This window comes from Balearica regulorum, chromosome 19, assembly GCF_011004875.1.
Source record: "Balearica regulorum gibbericeps isolate bBalReg1 chromosome 19, bBalReg1.pri, whole genome shotgun sequence".
Lineage (NCBI taxonomy): Eukaryota > Metazoa > Chordata > Aves > Gruiformes > Gruidae > Balearica > Balearica regulorum.
This window is the reverse complement of record NC_046202.1, coordinates 3,943,651-3,969,472: the sequence shown is the minus strand read 5'-3', so window position 1 is coordinate 3,969,472 and position 25,822 is coordinate 3,943,651. Positions and strand designations below refer to the sequence as shown.

At 43.4% G+C, this 25,822-nt stretch overlaps 3 protein-coding genes across 13 annotated transcripts in view; 1 reads left to right on the top strand and 2 right to left on the bottom strand.

Annotated features, from left to right (window-relative positions):
• The window catches only part of TRIM37 (tripartite motif containing 37), a 29,259-nt gene extending 26,461 nt beyond the window's left edge, over positions 1-2,798 (bottom strand). For 3 of the 9 annotated variants that reach the window (XM_075771945.1, XM_075771947.1, XM_075771948.1), the window contains exons 1-2: positions 1,183-1,323; positions 851-952 (exon numbers count right to left, since the gene is read on the bottom strand). In XM_075771945.1, the coding sequence (XP_075628060.1) occupies positions 851-952; positions 1,183-1,293 (213 nt within the window). In that variant the 5' untranslated portion in view covers positions 1,294-1,323. Of the gene's footprint in view, positions 1-850; positions 953-1,182; positions 1,325-2,578 lie in introns of those variants that run through there. The other 6 variants (XM_075771949.1, XM_075771952.1, XM_075771944.1 and 3 more) reach the window with 4 other exon arrangements.
• A 1,619-nt stretch (positions 2,799-4,417) lies between these two features.
• Positions 4,418-20,506, bottom strand: SKA2 (spindle and kinetochore associated complex subunit 2). Its single transcript, XM_075771638.1, has 6 exons — positions 20,405-20,506; positions 12,773-12,862; positions 11,823-11,999; positions 10,488-10,574; positions 9,076-9,115; positions 4,418-4,894 (listed from the first exon to the last, which is right to left on the bottom strand). Exons 1-6 carry the CDS (start codon positions 20,435-20,437, stop codon positions 4,884-4,886), a joined length of 438 nt encoding a protein of 145 aa, XP_075627753.1. The 5' UTR covers positions 20,438-20,506; the 3' UTR covers positions 4,418-4,883.
• Positions 20,505-25,619, top strand: PRR11 (proline rich 11). Of its 3 annotated transcripts, none has more exons than XM_075771632.1 (10): positions 20,505-20,614; positions 21,796-21,907; positions 22,325-22,478; positions 22,979-23,101; positions 23,410-23,670; positions 23,810-23,908; positions 24,428-24,537; positions 24,655-24,714; positions 24,800-24,896; positions 25,400-25,619. In XM_075771632.1, the coding sequence occupies exons 2-10, from the start codon at positions 21,798-21,800 to the stop codon at positions 25,466-25,468; spliced, it is 1,083 nt and encodes a 360-aa protein (XP_075627747.1). In that variant the 5' UTR covers positions 20,505-20,614; positions 21,796-21,797; the 3' UTR covers positions 25,469-25,619. The 3 variants fall into 3 exon arrangements, with proteins under 3 accessions (XP_075627747.1, XP_075627746.1, XP_075627745.1); XM_075771631.1 differs by lacking the exon at positions 20,505-20,614 and adding an exon at positions 20,752-21,164; XM_075771630.1 differs by lacking the exon at positions 20,505-20,614 and adding an exon at positions 21,189-21,554.
• Positions 25,620-25,822: the final 203 nt, after the last annotated feature.

Sequence of the window (25,822 nt, the reverse complement as noted above, 5' to 3'; positions counted from 1 at the left end):
TAGCTGAGGAAAGAACTTCATCTGCCCACTGCAACTTAGAAGTGTAAAAGCTCAGCAGTTGAAGGGCTTATATTTGTCAGCTTACTACTACATTTAAAGATTCTCAGGAATAATCTCTCACCACCCACCAACAATATGTCATCTAACATTCTTAACACGCAACACAAATCCTTCACCTATAGCTCTTGTCAGATCTTTCAAAGCAAATGATGATTGTTCTGATTTACGGAAATATACCCAAGGTCTGAAAACCTCAGCTGAACCCTCTCCCTCTACACTAACACGTAACAGTGTCTGGACTTGGAACTGCACTGTTGTTATACATTGGTAACCATGGCCTTAAAATGAATTAAGTCAGGTACTTCAGATGCTGCTTCAGCCTGCTATACCGGACTCCCTCAAGAAAGATGTAGGCCGTATCTGATCATATCATACTAGTTTGGTAAGCATTTTAAAACATCTCCAAGATGACCACAGGTGATGTTACGACCTTCCAGTGTTCCATACTGACAGATGCAAAGTCAGCATTTGATTCTTGTTCCACCTTTTGTCTTCCATACAGGCATCAGACTCTCAAAAGATGCTAAAGAAGGGATCATTATATGTCTGTTTCTTAAAAGCAATTATTCCAGGTAGTCTCTATAATTAGCACTACTGAATGCAATGCACAGCCTGCCTAGTTTTTCCTCAGTGTCACAAAAGATTTTGAAAGGGAAACTAAAGAGCACAGATCAGGAAAAAGGAATCTTTGGAACTTCAGGAAAAGGGGCAAGAAAGAAGCAAGAATATGTTCATAAGATCAGTTGGTTTTAAGTTCATACATTTGCAAGAATATAATAAGCAAACTCACCCGAATACAACTGAAACAGCACAACTTAGAGCAATGAGGACACAGACGTGCGTCACGCAATTTCTCCATACAAATAAAACATCGGAATACTTCAGCAATGCTCTGCAAAGGGTAGATTATCGCTATTGTTAAGCCACATACTTCAAATATATCAGAGTTGCATTTGTTTTCCAGGCAGAGTGCCAGGTTTCATAAACGCAGTCCCATTCCAAACAGCGCATCTCAGAGCAAGATACTAAGTCAAACACCACAGCTCTCCTCCCCACTACACCAGCCCCCAGTGCCCATTTTGTAACACTGTTGTTCTTCAAGGAACAGTTTCTTCGGATTACCTTCTTCCAAGTGGGCCTTTCTGTAACCAAGATATTACTCCTACTTGTGTTCACACAGGCTTGAACAGCTGCCAGAAGAAACTGTGCTATATCTGCAGATTCTGAACTCATGGGTTTCAATGTACTGGCACTAAATTAATTCAAAAGCACGGGAAGTACACATATGTATCATACAGAATGCTAACGAGAAGGGTTGAATTGGACAGGGCATTTGTTTTTTTTAACTTTTATAAGACTTATATTCTTTCAAGGCCTACCATTAGCACTAGCTCCACAATTTCTACACTCTCTCACACCCCGTTTAATCCATCTTGGGCAAAAAAAAAATGCAATTTAACATATTTCTTACTATACCCATTTGAAGAGAAAAGCATTTCATTATAGAATATAATCACCTCATCTCTCTCCATTCCCCAAATTAGAAAAGTATTTTGAAATGCCAAGCAATGTTTGCTTTCCATATTGGCAGATTTTTCATTGATAAAGAAGCTTTACATTCTGTATTGTACAGGAGTTAAACCCCTTCTGGCTTTATGGAACTTTGAAAGATTCTTCAGATAAGGCATTTTTTCCCCTCCCAGAATTAAAATTATAAATCAGCACAAAAGTGAAGCATATCTTCAGTTTACAGATACCACAGTATCTCCTATACACTAATGTCTTCTTCAATGGTTGCAAATCATTAAAATGCAATACGTGCATTTACAGAAGGTTATCATACAACGTCTTTTAAATTCTCCTCCTGTTTGGCTGCTATTAACGTGTACCTCGGCAATGTGTGCAAGCTGCCCAGGTTACAGAGAGACACTACCGAGTATTGTGGTTTCACACATGCCAAGATGGTTCTGTAGGCACCAGGTCTCCATCCACCGCCGGAACAGGCGCCTCCGACGCTCTGTCAATTTATTTTCTAACCCGAATTATGTAAAATAACTGCGTGTCACCTAAAAACGCCACCTCTTTATACCTCGCTTCCTTTCTACCCAGCTCATGAGCGCACATACGAGCCAAGCTCCGGGCTATGCCCATCCCTGCCCACCGCAGAGCTGCAATCTGTTTTCCGCCCCTCGGGCCGCCCATAGCTCGGTGCCGCTTGGCCTCTTTCCCCTCACGCGAGGGAGGGGGACCTGCCGAGGGCTCTGCGGCCCCGGCGCCACCCGCCAGCACTCCCCTGGCCCGTAAATAGGTCAGGATGGCCTGCCCCTGACTCCCGCTGGAGAGGCCCGGCCCCGCCGCTCGCCATCCCCCGCGGAGAGGACGGCGCGGCCGCGCTGCCAGCTTCCCCCGCGGCCTCGGAGATGCGCCCCCGGTGAGGCAGCGCTTCCCCCGCAACCGCCCTTCCCGCCTTCCCTGAGGGAGCGCGAGCGCAACCGCCAACCGCCGCTCAACCGCTCACCTCCACGCTCTGCTCGTCCATGGCCGCGGCTGGGACGGCGCGGGGGGGGGGAAGACTCCCCCCAGCCCCTCTCCCTGCCGCACTGCCCGGGGGAAAAAAGCGAAGGCGCGGGAGGTTCAGCAGCCACCTGGGAGACGCTGCGCCCCGGCCATGTTCGCGGGGAGCCGCGCCGCTCCTCCCTCCGCAAACCCGCCCTGCGGCCGCCGACGAAAGGAGGGGCCTAACCCCCGCGCCGCACTGCGCACGCGTGACGCGCCTCGCCCCACCCCCTGACGGCGCGGAGAGCGGGGCGCTGCCTCCCGCCCAGCCGGTAGCGGCAGCACGCGCTGTCCCCTCATCCCGCGGGGGTTCGGGCCGCTCCTCAGGGGAACCGCGGGCCGTCGGCGGGGCTCTGGGGGCCGGGGCAGCCGGAGGCTCACCGCGACCAGCAGCGCTCCCGGCCCGCAGAGCGGGAAGACAGGTGCCGAGCCGGCAGCGCGGCTGAGGAGCCTCCGCCCCCAGAAAGGTGCGGTCCCCGCCGCCTCCCGCCGCAGCCGGAGCACAGCTCCCTGCCGCCGGTGCAGCAGCATCGCACCGCTGAACAGGGATTAACGTGACAGACGCGGTTACGTTCTCAGAGGAACGTGCAGCTGTTGGGTTTCAAGACAAAAAGCTTAGCGCTCAGTTACGCCTGAAATGTGTCAGCACGGAGCGAGGGCAAGCAAGGCAGCGCCGAACAAAACCTGGCTGTGGGGAGGGATTTCCACACGTCGTGGCTTTTGAAACACGATGTAACTGTCCTCGAGGCTGCAGCTGCAGTTACATTACACTCTGCTTAATCTTACATGCGGTTTTCCCGCTAATGGCTATCTTTAATTGTTTTAACTAATAAATCTTTTAAGACCGTTGAAGGAAGTCAGAGTAAGATCAAGTCTTGTATTGAAAGTGATGAATTTGATTAAATGGTGAAACATTAAATCAGTTTGTGAAGTGATACCTACAAGGTTGCTAAGTGTCATAGAATCAGACTGGTTTGGGTGGGAAAGGACTTCGCAGCCCATCCAGTGCCACCCCTGCCATGGGTAGGGACACCCTCCACTAGCCCAGGTTGCCCAAAGCCCCATCCAACCTGGCCTTGAACACTGCCAGGGAGCCAGGGGCAGCCACAGCTTCTCCGGTCAGCCTGTGCCAGGGCCTCACCACTCTCACAGGGAAGAATTTCTTCCTCATACCTCATCTAATCTACCCTCTTTCAGTTTAAACCCATTAGCCTTGTCCTATTGCTACATGCCCTTGTGAACAGTGTCCTTTGCTCCCCTTTCTTAGTCAATACACAACCTGTTCCTCTATCCAACAAACTCTAAATAGACCAACCAGATCATCGATTCAGGTCAGAAATCAGCCTTTCCCATCCTAAGGGCACCAATTTAAATTTCTCTCCTTTGACAACCATCATTTTTTCCACAAAAACTGTAGGAACTTAATAAACTTCAGATATCTTACTCTCAAATTAGACTGAAATAAACATAAAAACATTAAACATAAGGGAAAAATATCCCCTTTTTTTTTTTTTTTTTTTTTACTATGAGGATGGTCAGACACTACAACAGGTTGCCCAGAGAAGTTGTAAAATCTTTATCCTTGGAGTTTTTCAGCACCCTGAGCAACCTGCTGTAGTTGTCCCTGCTCTGAGCAGGGGGCTGGACCAGACAACCTCAGCTACCCGCGTCTGCAGTTTTGTGAAAAAACAAAGACAATTCACATCAAAGGAAAATGAAAAGGGTCAGGGACCAGGTTCAAGGGTTAGGGCATGGCTCAGGCTCAGGAATTACGTAAACAAAAGTGTAATAATTCTATGGCCTCATCTCCTTAGCTTTCATCATTTATTCAGGAATGTAAGTACAATTAAGTGGCTTGGGTTGTGTGTCTTAAAAACCCCACCGAGGAATGTAAGCATGAATATGGAAGTGTCACGCGGCTAACAATACTCTTCAAAAAATGCATCAGCTATAGTCTTATAAATATCCAAGATAAAATACCAACCTCAATTTCTTTTAACTCTCCCAATTTTAAGTACTATAAATAGAATTTGTATACAGAAACCTTAACAGCTTTCCAACAGTCGACTTATAATCCCTAGAGAAATTCTTGCTTGTTAATAATCCAGGAGCTCTGACCAAGATGCTTGTGTGTCAAATGAGACTGGACTGAGCTCACACTTATACAACCAATTTAACATTTCCTTGTTTGTCAAGTTCCACGATGGCAAGTTCTTTCAAGATTTGTATTCTTGAGTCAGTGGCTTTCATGTTCATCTGTGAAACACTCAATGCTGCTCTGTAAGAGAAAAGCAAACTATTTAGCAAAACACCAGGCCTGACAGAAAAAGGCTAAAAAGTACATACTGTTAAATGAATGATTTTTGTGACTGCTCTGTAATTCTCATGCTTATTCAGACTGTTAGCAACTTTTCTGTGCTACTTCAACCTGAGAACAGTAATTTGCTACTCCAGCCTTAAGGATAAGGAGACAGAATTCCTACGGTAAAACATCAGCAGCACACATCCCAGACAGGGGTCAGGGCTCAGGGTTAGCATTAGGGCTTTGCTTTTCTGGCTGCAGATTCTGAGAGCTAAAAGGCTTTGGCGGTATGACTGTGTCAAACTTCCCTGAACAGACCCAGTTCTGTACATCTGTACAGTGAAACAAAAGTGACAAAATCTGTTTCTGAAGAACCTGACATTCAGGTGTGAAAGATAAAGTCATACAAGCCATTTTTATGCAAATTAATGGGGGGGGGGGGGTGTTGGTATGATGACCTGACACTTTAGGGTATGTACCTAACGAAGAAGAGTAAACAGGAGTAAAATCAAATTATCAAGTTATAATATAGCAGTGAATGGTTAACTGGCTGGTTATGTTTAACTTGAAAAGGCTGAATTTCTTTACAGCTTGTAAAATTTTTACTAATGAATGGCTTTAAGTATTACCTGTTCTTATTTACAATGAAGTGGTTAAATAACTCCTGTACACATTATTCAAGACTGCTAGTTTAACAGTACTTCTGATACTCCTTGGTACAGACATAAGTATTTCCTCAGTCAATGGTTTGAATTATAATTCTAAAAAAATCGGAAATAGGACATATTTGTTTCTTCAGAAACTAGGCCAAAGATAGAAATTACTTTCATTACTTTTTAAGAAACCCCCTAAACGGGTCTAAAGAGGAAGGAGAGAAGGAAGATACTCCCTCCAAACTATCATTGTATCTGCAGACCCAGTGAAAAATCATTTAATTTGAGATCTGATGTGGATTAATAAATTGGGTCTGTCAGTGAGTAGGGTTTTTAATTTTTTCCCCCTCTTTTTAAAAAGAAAGAACTAGGAAAATTCCTTTCTATTAGTAGGGATAAATGGATTAAACAAGAGCAATTTCTATGGTAAGATTAGTACATCATTTCTTCCAGACTATAAACACAACAGTATCCACTTCAATACCATCAAAAGCAAGAAAAACTCCCAGAGACATGGGAACTATATGTGGAATGTAACCAAGGGGTTAGTTTCTTGTATTAAAGTCTAAATTCTTCACATAAAAGGAGTAGGTACTAGTGTTTGAGGGTGAAAACAGTGAATTTACTGCGTGTGTTGGTTTTGCGTGGCAAGGTTTTGGTAGTGGGGGGGGCTACAGGGGTGGCTTCTGTGAGAAGCTGCTAGAAGCTACCCCTGTGTCTGATAGAGCCAATGCCAGCCGGCTCCAAGACGGACCCGCCGCTGGCCAAGGCCAAGCCAATCAGCGCCTCTGTGATAACATATTTAAGAAAGAGAGAAAAACAGTTAGAGAGAGCTTTTGCAGCCAGAGAGAGGAGGGAGAAGATGTAAGAACATCTGCAGACACCAAGGTCAGTGAAGAAGGAGGGGGAGGAGGTGCTCCAGGCGCCGGAGCAAGATCCCCCTGCAGCCCGTGGTGAAGACCATGGTGAAGCAGGCTGTTCCCCTGCAGCCCATGGAGGGAGGATGAGGGGGTGTAGAGATTCCACCTGCAGCCCGTGGAGGACCCCACGCCGGAGCAGGTGGAGACACCTGAAGGAGGCTGTGGCCCGTGGGAAGCCCGCGCTGGAGCAAGCTCCTGGCAGGACCTGTGGATCCGTGGAGAGAGGAGCCCACGCCAGAGCAGGTTTGCTGACAGGACTTGTGACCCCGTGGGGGACCCACGCTGGAGCAGTTTGCTCCTGAAGGTCTGCACCCCGTGGAGGAGACTCACGTTGGAGAAGGCCGTGAAGGACTGTCTCCCGTGAGAGGGACTCCATGCTGGAGCAGGGGAATGATGAGAGGAGTCCTCCCCCTGAGGATGAAGAAGCGGCAGAAACACCGCGTGATGAACTGACCGTAACCCCCACTCCTCGTCCCCCTGTGCCGCTGGGGGGGGCGGAGGTTGAAGCCGGGAGTGAAGTTGAGCCCGGGAAGATGGGAGGGGTGGGGGGAGGTGTTTTTAAGATTTGGTTTTATTTCTCATTCCTCTACTCTGTTTTGCTTAGTAATAAATAAGATGAATTCCCTCTCTAAGTTCGGTCTGTTTTGCTCGTGATGGTAATTAGAGAATGATCTCTCCCTGTCCTTATCTCGACCCATACGTTTTTTTTTTCATTGTACCTTTTCTCCCCTGTCTAATGAAAGAGGGGAGTGATAGAGCGGCTCTGGTGGGCACCTGGCCCTCAGCCAGGGTCAACCCACCACAGTCTTTTTGGCGCCCAACGTGGGGCTCGAGAAAATCGAGATAAGGATAGTAATTGGAAGAGGTAACGGGCAAAACATTGACTGAACGTAATTTGAGAGTGATAAAGTGGTGAAGGGACTAGAGGTAGATTTTGTGTGTAGATTGTCCACTCTTGTTTGGTGTTGTGATAGTGTTGTTTTGATTTTGGTGTGGGGAATTCTTTTTCTTTTTCTTTGTTGATGTGATTAGTGTTTGTGAAGTTTTGTGTTGAATGTATATTTTAATGATAATTCTTAAATATGTGATTCACAGAGGCGAGGGGTGGAATGTGTTGGTTTTGCGTGGCAAGGTTTTGGTAGTGGGGGGGGCTACAGGGGTGGCTTCTGTGAGAAGCTGCTAGAAGCTACCCCTGTGTCTGATAGAGCCAATGCCAGCCGGCTCCAAGACGGACCCGCCGCTGGCCAAGGCCAAGCCAATCAGCGCCTCTGTGATAACATATTTAAGAAAGAGAGAAAAACAGTTAGAGAGAGCTTTTGCAGCCAGAGAGAGGAGGGAGAAGATGTAAGAACATCTGCAGACACCAAGGTCAGTGAAGAAGGAGGGGGAGGAGGTGCTCCAGGCGCCGGAGCAAGATCCCCCTGCAGCCCGTGGTGAAGACCATGGTGAAGCAGGCTGTTCCCCTGCAGCCCATGGAGGGAGGATGAGGGGGTGTAGAGATTCCACCTGCAGCCCGTGGAGGACCCCACGCCGGAGCAGGTGGAGACACCTGAAGGAGGCTGTGGCCCGTGGGAAGCCCGCGCTGGAGCAAGCTCCTGGCAGGACCTGTGGATCCGTGGAGAGAGGAGCCCACGCCAGAGCAGGTTTGCTGACAGGACTTGTGACCCCGTGGGGGACCCACGCTGGAGCAGTTTGCTCCTGAAGGTCTGCACCCCGTGGAGGAGACTCACGTTGGAGAAGGCCGTGAAGGACTGTCTCCCGTGAGAGGGACTCCATGCTGGAGCAGGGGAATGATGAGAGGAGTCCTCCCCCTGAGGATGAAGAAGCGGCAGAAACACCGCGTGATGAACTGACCGTAACCCCCACTCCTCGTCCCCCTGTGCCGCTGGGGGGGGCGGAGGTTGAAGCCGGGAGTGAAGTTGAGCCCGGGAAGATGGGAGGGGTGGGGGGAGGTGTTTTTAAGATTTGGTTTTATTTCTCATTCCTCTACTCTGTTTTGCTTAGTAATAAATAAGATGAATTCCCTCTCTAAGTTCGGTCTGTTTTGCTCGTGATGGTAATTAGAGAATGATCTCTCCCTGTCCTTATCTCGACCCATACGTTTTTTTTTTCATTGTACCTTTTCTCCCCTGTCTAATGAAAGAGGGGAGTGATAGAGCGGCTCTGGTGGGCACCTGGCCCTCAGCCAGGGTCAACCCACCACACTGCGCATCACAGGCTCTATGTTTTTTAAATAACAAAGCTCAGAAACCATACCTAGGTCTCAGCCTACTCCTACTTACTGTGAGATTTGCCCCTGTTGTACTAGCCAGGTAAACCAGCCCTAATTTGCCAGCTGGAGTTACTTACATCTGCCTTTTTCAGAAAATAAAACAGTTTAATTCATTACTCCCTGAATTCTATATGGTAACTTGATATGTTTAAGTAGTACAGAACTATTAGAGTTCAATATTAGAGATGGAAGTCTTGAGAAACTGATACTATTCACAAAGCTTACTTACTAAGGCTGGGGGTGTAGGGGGAGATCAGTCAAGGGGGGAAAAAAAGAAAGAAAACAGTGGGAAGATATTCTTTCAGCACTTACCTTCGGTTGAGCCAGGGACTGTAGATCCTGAACAAAATGGCTAAAAATAAACAAGAGAATGTCAGGATTTGTTGGAATTTTGTTTAGAAATTATTTTTTACAATTTCATTTCTGCATGAGTAATTACATTTTGCCATTGGATAACCAAGGATCTTGCAGCCACTGAAGTCAAAATCTTAGGCTTTAAACAAACCCTCGTTTCAAATAAAAATAAGTTTAAAACAGATACAGAAAGGTTCATATACAAGTCCGATGAGCCTCTGTAGCTTTCTTCTTTGCATTCTGGTATGGATCTAGCTGAAAGCACTGCACATGCAGCAAAGGAAGGAGATGGCTTTGCTATTCTCAAGCAACCTTCAGAGGCTGACAGTTCTGACAAGCTGAAGGTACCTATATCTAACTCTCCTCAGCCAGAAATACAGCAGAAAAAATTCCAGGGCCTTTGTGACAACTTTCCATTCTTTCTGCCTTTCAGAGAACATCTTCAAAACACGGTGACAACATAGGGACTGATACCAATTAAACTGGCCATAGTAGCTGAAGGATACAGCTACAGTTTGCATCAGGCCTGGCTAAAGTGCTTTAGAATTAAATAATGGAAAGACAGAAATAGAGAGCATTCATCAAGGTAGGAGAAGATATTTGCAAATGAAGAGTGAATGAAGCCGCAAAATATTGGATGGCTTTCATGCAAACCAACCATGGCAATAAACGGACAGAAAGCGAGGCATCCTTTGACAGAAGAGTAGTGGGCAGTGAGAAGACACATAGAAAAATAGAAGGTCAATAAGATAATTACACTCTATTAGCTTTTAATATTTTGCTCTTAATATGAGACCCAGACTAAATCTTTGCAGATAATTGTATTAGATGTTTGTGCTTTGAGTAGCTATGGGAGAATAGCTGACTTTTTAACAAGTGTTAGTTTAGATCTATGTTCTACCGCATTACAGTTAGAATATGCTTATTGTTACTCATATTCCAAAATTTATTTAATATTTTACAGGAAATTAAATTTCTCCCCATTTTGATATAGATTGGTTTGAATCACTTACATTCTTCACTCCCACCCAAAGACTTCTTAAATAATGAGTTAACAGAACAATAAGATCGACAAGAGCAACCAACTGCATCTCTGAAAAGAAACATAAATGTTTCCCCTTATTTTTTAATTGGGATCAAAGTCTTTCATCAAAGCAAATTTTTCCTTCCTGGACAATTTAACTGGAAAAAATCATAAGCTTAATCAGTGTACAATAAAAATGAAAAGGTTTGTTAGAAACTTTAGTCCCATTTCTGAAAAATTCCATTCATTTGAGAGGTATTAAATCACAAAACCAGACCTTCTGACTTCAGTTGAGCTACTCAGGATTAACGGTTTCTGGAATACCAACCCTCTGTAGCCTAATTACCTCTTCCACTAACGATTCCATTTCTCTAAGAGTTTGGCAGGTTAACTGCTGCGCTGCAGTCTGTTCTTCTTCTGACAGAGGTGAGCACTAGAAAAAAAACAAACACAGAGAACTCTGATACTTTCAGTTCCTAGGGTGATGATATTTACAGAAGAACTCAACGTTTGTGTAGCCCTTTTCTCATGGAAACTAATAGTAGACTCCTATTTCCCTTAAATGAAAGCAAATATACAAGCTGACTATTTCTAAAAATCCAACCATAATATTCCTTTAACATCAATGCTATAAATGATTCAACAGAAAGATAAATTATTCAATGAAAAGAAGTATTTCACTTAGAGACTTACATTTCTCCATAAGAGTTTAGTCAATCTTTGGTTTAGGAAATATACAAAGAAAATCTTTATCTAAAAAGTCTCAATGTAACTCAAGACACAAGACTCTTCCACTTTAACAAAATCCAAATACGAAATTATTCTTGGCAGCATAACCTTGGAACACAGGGAGAGAAAATATTTTTTCCTTTCTGTGACATATCACTACTGTCTTTTAAATCATTATACAGTACATTTTATCTATAAAGACTTACAAATAACTTGTCTAGAGTTGTTGACAGATTAAACACAATCAGGGCACTGTCATTAGAACACTAAAGTGAGAGCTCAGATCTGGGAATAGGTTTTAGTCACACCAGTTCTGTCTTTGCCACTAGACTATCAATTAGCTTTTTTGATCTAAATGGCCTTATCTGGAAAGGGACAAAATTAATGCTTTCATAACCTCTTCAAAATTGTGATGAAGCAGTGTCTGATACTGAGAAAAACTTTTCTTTGTACTAACAGCAATTCTACCACATATATAACAGTGCGTTGGTTTTAACTTACTCATTTTAGACAGTGAAAATACATTTGCCATTTAAAAGCTTTTTTACCTTTTAAAATTGCTTTCACTTTCAAATTTCTTTAAGGTAGCTACTTTTAACCAAGTCAGTATAGAACTGGGACACAGCTGTGCACAGAGGCATCAATTTCTATGAAACTATTCAAACGTGCATCACGCTATTCTGGTATTACTTCAACTTCAAAATAGAATACTGCTAGCTTAACTGTTGAGTGATGAATCAGGCTTTATAAAGCCTGATTTTGTGATTTACAAAAAGAGCTCCAATCTTGCAAATGTTTCTTCAGGTAAACGGTCATCTTATCTTCTAAGTGTCTTCTAAGAGTCTGAACGTATAACAGCTTCCAATGGAACTACTCACATCTACATAAAGGTTACAAAAATCCATGTTAATTTACAGGATTAAGACCCAAGTGATTAAAATGAAAATACTACCTCGAGATCAGTATGTTGCTGTAATGCCTGAACCATCTTCATCGTGTTCTCTAGAGCAGCACGGATGCCCTTCATAGATGCTCTCTGCTCCATGGAAACTTTTTCCAGTTGCATACATAACATTTTATAACGAGATTTCACCACTGAGAGCGCTTCTAAGAGAGCAACTGGGTTTTCCTACGTAGAAATTAAAAATACATTTAAACTATTTAAGAAGAGAAAATTAATGTTGCCACATACCAATTAAAAGTGTAGGTGTTAGAGCCACTAAAATATAACATGAAATGACCCTTTACAATGAAATGTGTAGCTGTGAGCATCTGTTTCATCTATACATTTAATTTTTCATAAGCAAAAATGATAGTGTTAATAAAACAGCATAACTCTGTGGTTCCACAACAAATACAGGAGGATGAATTTATCATGATGTTGAATTTTAATGGCTTTTCTGAGTTGGAATAAATTAGGGACTTCTAACTAAAAAGATTATTTTCCCACTATATGTCACAATATACATGGAGACAAGGACTTATCTATAAAATCCTTTACATGCTGCTATTTATTGTTTTCTCCTTCCTCTCATCTTTCCCCCAAATCTGAATTTAGTCATTGCTTACTAGCAAGATTATCTTTGATCTCAGAGCAAGGGTTCGTTTTAGCTCACATTGGAATCTGTCTCTTAAACGTAGGTGTTAATACTACTACTCATTTCCCAAAGCAGAACATGGAAGAATTTCACTATCCCAAGAAATCAAGGAGGTTTTGTTGCTTTCTGCACAGCATTCATATTAGCCCAGTTATGCTGATAATGATGCAAGAAATACTTTGTAATAATAATAGAAAACTAACAACTAGATAACACATATTTTAGGATTAAAGAAAATTACCCATTTATTACCAACTTCATGCCAAATGCAATAAGATCTATTAATTTAATCTGAAAATACTACCTCTGCTGCTGGATTATCAGGAAGACTTTTCCTTATTTCAAACTCCAGTCTGTGTTGAATATAATCCAGATCAGATTCTGCCTTCTGGAACTAAAATATTTAAGATCAGCCACAGTATATTAAAAAACAAAAATTGCAGACAAAACACAACCATTCGCTTTTCCTGTACTTCAGAAAAGCAGAAGCCAGATGCCTCCGTTTTAAAGGCTCACGTACTACAACAGTAAGTTTCTATTCCTCCAATCTATTCCACTAGCTAGTGTTTGCCAATTATGCCAACACACTTCTAGCCTGAAAAATATAAAGCAATAAACTTTCAGACTTAATATAACCATTTTCCTCTCACACGTAAGAATTACATCTGTGTGTACATGTACCCATGCTTCTCTTAATTTTAACCTCTTTCCATTTGTCTAGCCCAAATCACCCAATTGTTCTCTTTGCATCTTGCCATTAGTACCTTTTTTATGCAGCTCCCCAAAATGCATGAAAACTTTTCCATCTCTTCCTATATTATGTCCTTGCAACGCCAAACCTCTCAAGATGAAGTTTTGAAGTACACCAAAGAGGTAAGTTGTATCAATAGAAAAGAACACATCTTTTTTTTTTTACACTGATCTTCACTGGATGCAGGAAACGTTTGATTTTTCTTCTCCTGAGATATTAATGAATTTTCCATCAATTTTTAGAGCTTTTTCTTAGCTGGTTGCTTTTCTTTTCAAACATTAAAAGTTCTGTTAGCAAAACTGCAATACTCTTATTTACACAGCAGAGATTATGAATAAGTGTTCAGGATCCAAGCATATCAACAGAGATTTTATTATTAATTATATTAGGAATGCATTCCCTCAGATGGCTATAATACCCATAATACATTTTGTTATTCCCCAATAAACCAGACTGACAAATAGATAATAAAATTGATGACATCACATTTCTTTCCTTGGGATAAATAAGCCACCAGAGAATTATCTAATTGCCTTGTAAAACAGCCTGCTGATAGCATTATTACTTAATTAATTTTAGACTGTGATTTTATTATCTATTAAGGACTTCTGCTTTAAAGAAAGGCGGTTTTCCCAGTTCCCAAAAAACTCATGAATTTCTGAATGTAGTAATTTGGGGATTTTACAGTCACAGAAGAGGCAATGATGAAAGCAAGTTAAACACGCTTGTCACTTACTGAACTTGGTTTTCACTATTTATATTGGGATTAACACTGAAGTAACCATTACAACTTCTTCAAGGACCAAAATAAGGCCATATTTGTTAACTGTATCCCAAAGTACTAACTGGCTGTGCTGTAACGGTAGCTAACGTGACAAACTTCCATCATCTTTGGATGTAGCTTGTGGTCAGGCCTGGATACCAAAAGAACGTTTGTGTTTTAAACATCAGCCATGGGATCCACCTTTGAGAACTGCCATTAAGACCTTTGAGGATCTGTAACTTCAAGATGACCTAAAGGAATAGTGTTTGATCCAAAATATTCTACAAGTAAAATGCCCTTTCTGATATATTGAAAATGTATGATCTTTCCTATATACCCACACCTTCAGCATTTTTTCAATAGCTTAAGAAAAGGAAAATAAATCTAGTAAAGTCTATAAATCAAAGGGAAGGCTTTCACCCGTGACTCCCACAACTTACCATCTGACCATCGAAACTCCTTCCCACATCTAACCCAGAAACCAGTCATGACAAAAATGCGAGAATAAAATACTTTTTATTACACTATGTATTTTAAAGAGTTCATGAGGGATCTTTCCTAACTGCTCAATCGTTTCTGTTCACCTCCACTAGCATACTTTTTTAGGTTTTCATTTCTAGGGGCAGGCATCCCAAAAAGATCATTTTTTGCTTTTCTCCAACTCCTGATTATGAATTAACGGGAAAGCAGACAACGAATATGGGTGGCTTTTAAAATTATCCATGAAGCTTTGTTCCTGAAATATTCAATATTGATAATTTGAGATTTACAGAACACCTTTAGCCACTAATACTATGCTACTACTATCATTCAAGACACTAAAAATTGAATGTGAAGCTGAATGCTTATCCATTGTGTGGCTATAATTTTAAGATTTGTGCTTGATGAAAACATTAAGAGTTCAGTATCACTGTTTTCTCCTGAAAGTATACTAAAAGAAACAAATTTATTATCAGTAATTTCAAATCATGTTTCTAAGCACTGCCACATGTTCCTCCATTACGATCCATTTTTCCTTTATTTTACAAATACTTATTTTTTGCTATATTTCAGGAAACGTACATCTACAAAAAATCTCACCTTCATGTTATAGGTTAGGACCATTCATATGATGAGTATTGTACAACAATCACACAGAAAATGCAGTTTGTTAAACGGAACTTTGTAATTTACTCACAGGCTTAGAAGGAAGTGTTAGGAACTGTGAGGCAAGACTCAAGCCATTGCTGCGCACTCTGCTTTCAGATGCTTTGACAATACTATTGCACTGCTAGCTGTAAAGTACAGTAGTGCAATAAAGTCAGAGCATTCGTTAGCAGCAAGAATTCTGTTCAAGTAATCAATACACAAAATATGTATTGGAAAAAAATAGCTCAAGTCAGATAGTGGTTTCTGTGGATCATGGAGAACTGGGTAAGGTTAATGTTCACCAAGTCCTGATACAAACACACAAGAACTCACACATTTCAAGACATTATTACTATTTGTACTCCTGTCATTCCACTGACCAGGAAGGGGGGAAAAAAATGGAGGAAAACACCCAACAAAACGCTCAACAGATCTGTCTAATTCAAACAATTTGATGCTCTTTTAACTGGAAACTGTGTTTCCAAATGGATTTATTTCTTAGATTTGCCTCATAGCAAGCAAAGATTCTAAACTGCTATCAGACAGATATTTTAAACTTCATTACAGGGAATATTTTCTGGACAGAGTTTATTCTTCTCATTTGTAGGTGCTGAACCACTTTAAAATACACTTAAACGCACACTCATTTCCCAACATTGTGGATGTACATTACCACTAGGGTTACCATAGGGATGTCCGAGCACCATCAAAGTGTGTGGGGGGGTATTGCATAAAGCTCAATAAATGTGTTTCTTTATAACAAAACCAGTAACTTCATATAAAAAGTTTGAGAACTCTTAGGGTTTGAAGGCACTAAGATTCTTAACAACAAAATGCAAAGTAACAGAGGAATGGAGTGGGGAGATGGATGATTGCTGATGCACACAGAGCAACAACCTGAGTCAACTCCACACCTGTAACTTCTCTCTAGAACACTTTGTAGGAAATAAAAATGCTATACAGTGTTCTTTCCTCTTTATAGGGCACTTATTTCTAAAGAAACACACACACATAGAGTTGGTGGTATTTGTCATTAAAAGACCAGTTAACATTTCTCCCTGGCAAATAACTAGAAGACAATGAGTGCAAAAAAATAAATTAGTGGCAATCCCATTTTACAGCTGTTTTGCAAATCACCTTCTGGTTTTAGACATATAATAATGACTTTTGACTAATAATAATCGTAGATAGTATTGCTGGCCAATGCCCTTTTAACATTGCACTGCTTTTTGTGCATGATCACTAGTAGTACAACATAAAAAGGGCACTGGACAGACACCACTCAAAGAAAAAAAGTAGGTCCGCTATACCAAAAATACAGTGACAGAAATTAACTAAATTGCTCTGCATGAAGCACTCAACTCATCTGACACTTTATCCATTTGTTATCAAATTGTACTAAACGGATGCCCACAAAATTTCTTTCAGTGCAGACTGCTGAAGTGCATACGGGAAGGCACTAGCTCAGTACGTGGAGTCCTAAGCATTAAAAGATAATGAAGTGGCTGTTGTACAGAAGGATACATTTATCACCAGCAACTACACCTACTGTATTTTCATTAGGGGCTGACGCTGTGTCTCTTGAAGCCGTTAAAGATCTCCAGTCCCAGCTGACTTCAATGAACGCTTGTGCAGCACAATCTCAGGTGCCAAAGTACTGAAGTACAGCACTCAGTATTCTTATTTAAGTTGTTAACAAGTCAGCTTGCAATCTTTTGCATAACGAATCTCATCTTATAGTGTAGATGTTATGGTTGATTCAGGTCTTCCTGTTACTGTACTTTGAGCAATAGTCTCAAATGACCATCAATTACCTGGTATTTTCATACATACTGTTCTTCTCAAGCTCCTACAAATTAGTTTATCCCTGGTTCCATGAGACTAAAACCAAGCTTTCCATGAAATGCATGTCAAAACCTCTGGGGAAGTAAGAAGTGTTATTTTATCACACTTCTGTGGAGAGAGCTGACTTCACAGGAAATCCAGGAAGAAGAAACAATGAGCAGAAGGAAAAGCAAGAGACACAAAACTGCAGTATGTGAGACATAGTTGCCAATGTACTTATTCTGATTAACATAAGCAATGACAAAGAAAAATATAGCACTTCTGAATGAGGTTTGGATATAGGAAATTGATAAGTGAAATTGTTTGAGGTGTGTTTAAGAAATCACCCTTTTCTTAAAAAAAAAAACCCAACCAACCACACACACAAAAAGAAATTAAAAAAAGAAATAGATGAAGATGCAACTGCCTTGTGCCACCCAGCAGTTTTAACAGGAGGCGGCAGCCAGGCATACCATCTTCTGACGGAAGAAATTAACAGAAGAATCAAACAGAAAAATGTCAGACTAACAGGGTGAAATAAAAATAAATTCAAATTTCAAATAGATGACCCAAATGATTTGGGGTAATTAGAATGGAGTGAAAGACCAAACCACAATCTCAAAACCTTTAGAAATTGTTATGCACCATCTGTGCAGATAATTGACCCAAACGAGCTCTCCACCTTGTAATTATTTGTGCAATGATCACTTTGGCCTGCTCGTAAAGTAGATAAGACAGTGACCCATCACTGTCTTCTTCCACTACCATATATAAAAGCCTCTGTTAACTTTGAGGGGACCAAAATACCTCTCTGACTATTTACATGTCCTAAAATGAGAATCATTCAAGAGTAAGACTTTCAATAAAACACATAAATAAGCCATAACATTAAATAAACATCAACATCTAACCTAGGTATCTCTAAACAGATTTCTAAATTATTATTTTTAAACTAGGCTTGACAAAAAAAAAGTAATACTAACAAAACATATGGGGAGATCAAGCTTACGCTATGGGCAAGGCTGAGGTTTTGAATTTGAAATTAGAACAATTTCAGAGCTCTGACAGGAATCAAGTAAGTCACTGAATTAAAATACTGTGTATTATTACCACTCTACGTATTCAGTGTGATGACTGCAGTTCAGTAGCTAGAGGAGAGCAAAAATAACCCCACTTCCTCAAAAGCATGGTTTCTTGAAAGAAAGAAAACAAAACAAAGCAGTTTTTTTTAAAGTGCAGTAAAACTTAGAATTAGGTAGGATAGTTTGAATTCCCTGATCTTTCAACTAATGCAGGTGTTTTGGCATTTATTCAAACTGTTACTTTTTATTTCTTAACAGAAATAGTATTATAGCTTAAAATATTCACTCAGAAGTGTCTCACTACTACAATGACCTTAAGGTCACTCAGTGAGGTGACAAAGGCACTTCAGCACAAGCAGCTCACATTTAGACAACTTTCAGCCAGTAGTTTCTTCTCAGACAACAAACACTTTACTTGCCCACTGCTCCTAAAGCTTTAAGGGATACATTACACTGCTGCTGGAGAAAAGTGACTGAAGGAGCAATAAAGTAAAAGTAAACCAAACACATTTAAAACACAGGACATTATGCAGCACACCAATTTTGTGTATTAAAGCTGAAATCTAGCACTCATTAGGTTAAGGGATAATATACATATATAATATTCCCCATGTTCTCCCAGTGTTCCTCCTATTCTTAATTTCTCTTGAATATTCCACTTTGATGATGTTACTGTGTACAGGTAAGAACTAGGAGACTATCAAACTCATTCTTACTTACTTCTTAATAATAACTTGAAGCCAAGATTGCCAGAGGAAGAAAAAACCCCAAAGATATATCTATTGTATTATTTCTCTCTGTTTTGAATAGTATACTTTTTTCTCCATGAGGACACTTGCAGTTTACTAATTAAGGTACCCAACACTGCTGCTAGCACAATTAAAATTACAAAAAACTTCTGGAAGTTTCCAAGCAAAAAAACCCCAAAGGAACATTATACTTTGGAGAACTGTATCAGTACAAACATTGTAATTTATGTAAGGATTTAAGAATATAAATTGTATTATCTACTAAGCATTTGGACGCATAAAATATTCTCAAAGCATTTTAACTAAAAAAAAAAAGTGTAAGCAAGATTACATTCTATAGAAGCAAAAATTAAGACCAAGATTTGAAGGATGCCACAAGGAACTTGGGCTGTTTAAAGAGACAGCTTTCCAGTGCCTCTCAATACGGGAAAGCACAGCATAGCCTTTTTTTTTTTCCCTCTTCCCAGAACGGGGCAGGCAGAAAGGCGGCTATTACATAAGGTAGCTCGGTCTTGCCCTAGGGGCTGGCTCAAAGAGTGCTTAAACGAAGTTAAACGCTGTGAGGAACTACACGAACTTGAATGGCTGAAGGAAAAGCCAGCCTCTCCTCAGGACTGGCTGTATCCCAGACCCCGCGAAGAAAGAAGGGCTGAAAGGACGGGTACGCTCCTCCTGCAGCGCCGGCGGGCGGCCCGGCCGAGGGTCCCGCTGCCGCCCCGGCCCCCACACGCCCCTCTCCTCAGGGCCCGGCCCCGCAGCGCCCACCCGCGGCGAAGGGATTTGGGGAGGCTCCCCGGTTCCTCTCCCGCTGCCAGCCCCACGGAGCTGTCCCGGTCTATCTGCCCCAGGCAGAGGAGAAGCGGAGTCCGAGGCGCGGCACCGCCGCAGCCCCCGGCGGGAAGCCATCCCGCCGCATCGCCCCGCTGACACCCCCCCCCCCCCTTCCCCGCTGCCCGCGCGAATGAAACAGCCCAGCCGGCTTCTTCACCTCGTCCACCCCCCGCAGGGAAAATGGTCCAGCCCAGGTGAGAGCTCCACCCTCACCCCCCGCTCAGAGAAAATGGACTAGCCCGAGAGCGCTCTGCTCTACACCGCGTCCCCGTCCCCCCTCCCCCACGCCCCCCGCGACGGGGAAATTAAACGGACCGGTCCGGTCCCCCCGCGCCCCTCAACAGTCCCGTTTCCCCGGTCCCCCCGCGCCCCTCAACAGTCCCGTTTCCCCCGCCACGGAGCGCGGTAAAGGCGGGATTGTGCGGAACGCACCCACCCCCCCCCTCAGGTGAGAAAGAAATGGCCGGGCCCTGCCCCCGCGCTGAGGGGGTGAATGGAGCGGCACCATCAAGCCCCGCCCCCTTCGGGGGGGGGAAACAGAATGGACCGGCCCGGCCGAACTCGCCTGACCCGAACAGCGGTCGCCCCGTCGGGAGCCACGCGGGCCCCGGTTAGGGCCCGGATGGGGCGCGGGCGCGGCTGGGGGCGCGAGGGGAGAGCGGACGCTCTCCCCTCGCGCCCCCAGCCGCGCCCGCGCCCCCTTTTCTCTCCCTCAGGTTGTAATCTTGTGTCCTCCGAGACGCGACCGCCGCCGCCGCGCCGGTCCCCGGCCCGGCCTCCCCTCAGCCCGGCCACCGCCCGGACTCACCATGGTCTCGAGCCTGGTAACCGCCGTCTCCATGTTGAATAGTTGACATTCCTCAGGCGGCGGCGGGGAGATACCCACCCCCCGCTCCGCAGGATGGGAGAGTCGGCGGTTCCCATTGGACAGCTGTCACTCGCTGCTCGTCTCCCACTGGCTGGTCGCTTACTGAGGGAGCTCGCCATTGGGTCGGAAAGAATGTAAACCCTCTCCGAGGTAGGGGGGAACCCATTGGTTGGTAGAAAAGCTGCAGTCAGTGATTGGCTGGATGGGGGAGCGCCGCGAGCCGCTATTGGTCTAGAGTGGAATCTAGCGGTGATTGGCTGGAGTAGGAAGCGCAGTGCTGCAATTGGCGGGAAGGGGAGCGGTCGGTTAGCTGCGGCCCGTCTCTGGTGGAACGGAGGAGCGCTGACCACCTCCTCTGATTCCCTCCGGCGGGCTGGTGCTCCCCCGCCTTATCAACCCGAGCGGCCTTTCCCAGCCGAGCGGGATCCCGGAGCTGATTGGCGGGGGCTGAAAAGCCTTTATCCAATGGCGGGGCGGATCTCCTCAGTGCGGGCCAGGACGGGGCGGAGCAGCGCTAGTGCCGCGATTGGCCCTGCGCCGCTCCCGTCGAGCTCCGTCCCGCGTCAGTCCAGCGGCCAATCAGCGCGGGGCTAGCACAGGCCGCGAGGGAGGGGGGGGGGCGGACACGGCAGAGAGCGGCGTTCCCATTGGCTGCGCGCGGCGCGGGGAGCGGTTTGAATCGGTGGCGCCGAGCCGGGAGGTGAGTGGCGGCTGAGGGGGACGGGGCGGCCCCGCGTCCTCGGTCACCCGCGACACCCCCCCCCCATCGCTCCCTCACCCCCGTCTGGGGAGCACGGCGGAGGGTGAGCAGTTTTGTGTGAGGAACTGCCCGCTTCTCGGCGTGGGTTCCCCAGAGAGCGGGGCTGGCCCCACGCAGGAGCAGGGAGGCCGCCTGGGCGCGGTGGGGTCGCGCCGCGGGGATGAGGGGTGGTTGTTCGGGTAACGCGTGAGCCAGCGCCTGCGGTCAGGGACGTCCGGGGCCCCCTTCCCGGAGATCTACACGTCTTTTGCCTACATTCTCCACAGACGTAATTTTCAGGACATCGCTTAAGAATAAAGAAAAACTGTCAACAAAAGCCCATATAAAATGGTACTTTTTTCATTGCTCGCTCCTCTCGTGTACAAATACATCCCAGCGGATCATAGGAACTTAAGGATATATTTTTTATTAGTTGTGTGTAATGCCTCTAGCAAGACAGCTGTGAGTAACTTCTGACTGGATTTTTGAGGCGCAGTCCATGTTCTTCCATACCTACTTGGTGATAGCTCTGTCCCCACGTGAAAGGGGGTATTTTTCTATACATTAATTTTAAATGTGCCTTTTTTAACAGTAATGGCAAAGTATAAGAAACACCGACGAAAACAGAGAGCCAGAGCAAAATTTCTACTGAAAAAAAAAGGAGATGCTACAGCCCCCCCAGCCTCAGGTTGCCCTCCTCCACGGTAAGAGGCTCAGTTTGGACTTTTCCTTTTTACTCAGTTTCTGGGTCCACCCTTTGGTCCCGACAGTTTGTGGAACTGAGGTAACAGAATTGTGTTTGGAGCCTGTCTACATCCTTGCATGGATGCTGTGGAATTGTTTCATCTGGTATATCTTCTAGTAATCTATCCATCATTAACTTTAATGTGTAGGAAAAGCAATTTGGATAAAAATGTATTGCAAATATGATTTTTTTATTTTCCCCCTTTATCAAAGTGTATCTTGGTCTTTCCTGGTCTCTGTGCTCATGTTTACACTGTTGTACTACAGCACTGCTACAGTATTACTTGTAATTTCCATATGATTGGTGACAGTTAACCTTTTTAAAGGCTGAAATGACAAATATAATTATGGCCTCATTCTAAAATGTTCTGTCCCAGGTCAACAGGTGATTTTCCTCCAAACACGTCATCTGTCCCAAGCCATCTGTCTTCCCTCTGGTCATTAGCCTTGCCCAGTGTAAAAAATGTGGTAAAACCCTTCACGACAACTGCATCGTTTTTGTATTGTTGGTGCCAGAACACGGTTGCACAGGTATGCTTCGTACTTCTCTATTTGTGCCAGCGTGCAAGGTTGTTCTTAGCGCTCGCAGTCAGATTTGAGAACTAAGTTGTAAATTTAGTTCTGTCTATTGAAACATCTCAAGTATATTTTGTGTTTACTGCTGAAGGAACAAATATAAAAATAGTGTCAAGGCCAGTGTGGACATTAAATGCGTATGTGAAATTGTAGGGGTTTTATTCAGTATCAGGAGGATTTGCAGTGACAGAGGGTGCAGTCTTTCTTTCATAGCAGTGTGAATTTGTCAGGTCAAAAGTGAATTACACTTAAGATTCCTAGATTCAGTTAAAAGTTTGGGTTTGTTAGAAAGTCACTCCTTGGGTTCCTGCAAAGGAACTATTTGGTGAAATTCTGTATCTTTCTACTGAGTACAATGAGAAGACCTTGCAATAGAACTTTCAATAGTAATCATAGCCCTGTCTCTGGAAACATAACTTGGTGAAAACGCTTATCTGGTTTCTTTTTATGTTTAGAGTTTTAAGGTGGTTAAAGACACCATATTTCCCTCACAAATCTACTTAAGGGAGCTAAATACGTTCAAAGAGCAGCTGGAAAAGTTGGAAACTGAATTTTCCAGACTACAAGTAACACTCCAGGTCAGTCTCAATCCCAGTAGGGCAAGGTAACATTTGCTTGTGTAAGCATGTAATGAACCGCGGTCAGCGCAGATCAACTGAAATCTTAGGAGCTTCTCACTGGGCAGTGTTTCACCTCTTCTTCGCATTCAGCATTGCTAAACTGCAGTTACCTCATAGCTAGAGGGAACTGGTGTGCTGGCAAGCCTCATAAGAGGCTTTTTTTTTTTTTTTCTGGATCAACTGAAGCCAGAACCTTTGTTCTCTAAACTTCCATCTATTTTTGCCAGTGGATTTAATGTTCTCTTGTTTATTTATATTGTTTTCAGATGAATGGAATTGCAGCCTTGTCTTCAGAAAATTCCCTTTGCCAAAGGTGTAATAAACCGGTCCTGGGTGCTCCTGTACAAATGCAGACGGCCCCGGCGTCATCAGCATCTGGACCTTCTGCAATGCAGCTGCAGCCTGTATCTGCACCCCCTCCACCTCCTCCTCCTCCTCCTCCTCCACCACCACCACCACTGCCCCTACCAAAACTGCCTCCAGCACCTCTCCTCCTCAAACGGGGCAACGGCTCTAAAGCATTTCTGGTAGGGAGTAAGAAGGTTCTTCTATTTCTTTACTCATAGCTGCATTCTGTGGACCTGGTTTCATCAGGAATGCGTGTCTTTGTGAACGCTCAGTCACTTGCTGATCCTAATTTCCCTTCCAACCACCTTTTGTTTTCAGGCACCGTCGCTGAAAAAAGATGTGCCGATGCAGATCACTCTCAAAGATCTCCTGAATGTAAAATTGAAGAAGACGGACAGTAGCCTGGGAATGGACAAGGTAAACTGGAGGACACGTGGATAAATGGATGATGGCGTATGGGGGCAAACTCCGTGCTGGAGCTGGTGTATTTCCTGCAATGCTTGTCTTAGCCCATCATCGATTTTCTTTCAAGAAATTATTTCTTCTCTTTCAAAACCCCAGTGATCAGCTATAAGTAACCCTTCACGTGGGCAGTTAAAGTGAAGAAATTAAGTGACTAACTCCAGTCCTGGCTGGCACGTGGGACAGTTCTCCTAATTTTAGATTAAAGATATGTAGCTTTCATGTAGCTTTATGTCTGTGTGTTATCAACAGATGTTAGGCTTTCTTTTGCCTAGCTGAAATCTTGTTTGCAGAAGGGTTTTTATTAATAAATAAATCTATTTTTGTCCAAGGCACATTAAAATCTTAATGATTAAAAAAAAGCGTAAAAGCCATAAACCACAGAAGTCTTTCATAGTATAAATATTAAATAGAGTTAAGGTTAATGAGGCCTTCTAAAGTTTATTTGTGGTAACGCTTCTTTTCTCACTTCAGGCAGAACCACCAGCGAAGACACGTGTGGCATTAATTACAGTCTCAGATCTACAGAGTGTTAGTCTGAGACCTAAATCCAAGCCATCAACTCATGTTACAAACTCCTTAATGTAAGACGCTTTCTTCCTTTCTCTGCTATTAGATTTTTCTGTTCGGAACACTGATGAACTCTATTTACAGAGTGGAAAATATTGTATTTTAACAATTTGTTGCTTTTTTTCTGTTAGTACCCCTCCTAAAAATCAGTTAGATCTTCGAAAACATCTGAAGAAAGTCAATATACAAAGGTAAGTTCCTTTCTATTCTTTTGGGGTTTTTTCCTAGAAAAAATAGAGAACTAATCATAATTCTCCTTGTTTCCAATCTTTTCAGAAGTCCTGGCGGCACTCCACTAAATAACAAAGAGAACATGGAATGTGGGAATGGGCTGACACCGATAATGACACAAGCACTAAGGCGCAAATTTCAGGCAAGTCGTGGCGTCTTTCTTTTTGGAACAACACACTTTAAAATCCGTAGAAGTTTATACTGATTTTTTTTTTCCCCTCCAGTGCAGTGCCATTGGTAGGTATTACATGAGTTACAGTCTTTCCATCCAAATACAGTAATTCTCACCCAAAAGCCTTAAGTATACCTAAATAAAGGCGCTTGGTTTACTGATTCCCTTTCTAATGGTAAGGGAACTGCAGAATGGAAATGCCATCGCCCGGCTTCCAGCAGGTTATTTGACAATGCTGAGATGAGAAACTGCTTTTTTTGAGGGCCGTTCTAGTGCCTCAATGTGATCTCTAACTTCATGGTTCCAGTTTGCAGGAGAACAAAATCTGAGGGTTAATAATGTCTTTTATTTTAAGGATTTGCTGTGTCTGTTTTCATTTATGGTGTCAGTTAAGAATTGCACTGTATTTTATCTCAGTCATAATTAGTACTAAGTTCATCTTCCAAGATCTGACCCTTTTCTTACTTTGACAGATGGCGCACCCGAAGAGTCCCTCGCCAGCCCGGCTAAGTGCTGCAAACAGCTTTGATGAACAAAAGTAGGTTTACGGAACAACGTATTTTCCATTTGTGGTCAGGAAGCCACTTGAATCCCATTTTTTGTCTCACTCAGGCATATATATTTGTAAGTAAATCCAGTGCATACCAGAACAGGGCATTATAAAAACTCTTCAGCAGATTTCTGCTTTTTAAAGGCGGCGTCTTCCTAATGTGTCTCAATCTGGTTGCATCTTCTTTCTTAATGGGGGAAAAAAAAAAAAAAAAAGAATTTCCCCAAGTCTTTTGCTACCTGGCTGCTGCTGAAGCAGGGACTGTTGTGTTCCCAGCACCGGTGCTGCTCGTAATGCAACTATGTGCATTTGCTGAAATTCAGTGTTACTTTTACATATTTTTAAC

What these genes read in the sequence shown, in the direction of transcription:
- SKA2 (XM_075771638.1), bottom strand. Translation starts at nt 20,437, where the DNA reads ATGGAGACGGCGGTTACCAGGCTCGAGACCATG. An exon ending in CTGATAATCCAGCAGCAGAG is followed by an intron (nt 12,000 to 12,772) that starts GTAGTATTTTCA and finishes ATTTCTACGTAG; the next exon opens with GAAAACCCAGTTGCTCTCTT. An exon ending in AGCAACATACTGATCTCGAG is followed by an intron (nt 10,575 to 11,822) that starts GTAGTATTTTCA and finishes TTTTTTTTCTAG; the next exon opens with TGCTCACCTCTGTCAGAAGA.
- PRR11 (XM_075771632.1), top strand. Translation starts at nt 21,798, where the DNA reads ATGGCAAAGTATAAGAAACACCGACGAAAACAGAGAGCCAGAGCAAAA. An exon ending in GCCAGAACACGGTTGCACAG is followed by an intron (nt 22,479 to 22,978) that starts GTATGCTTCGTA and finishes TTTTATGTTTAG; the next exon opens with AGTTTTAAGGTGGTTAAAGA. An exon ending in ACGGCTCTAAAGCATTTCTG is followed by an intron (nt 23,671 to 23,809) that starts GTAGGGAGTAAG and finishes TTTTGTTTTCAG; the next exon opens with GCACCGTCGCTGAAAAAAGA.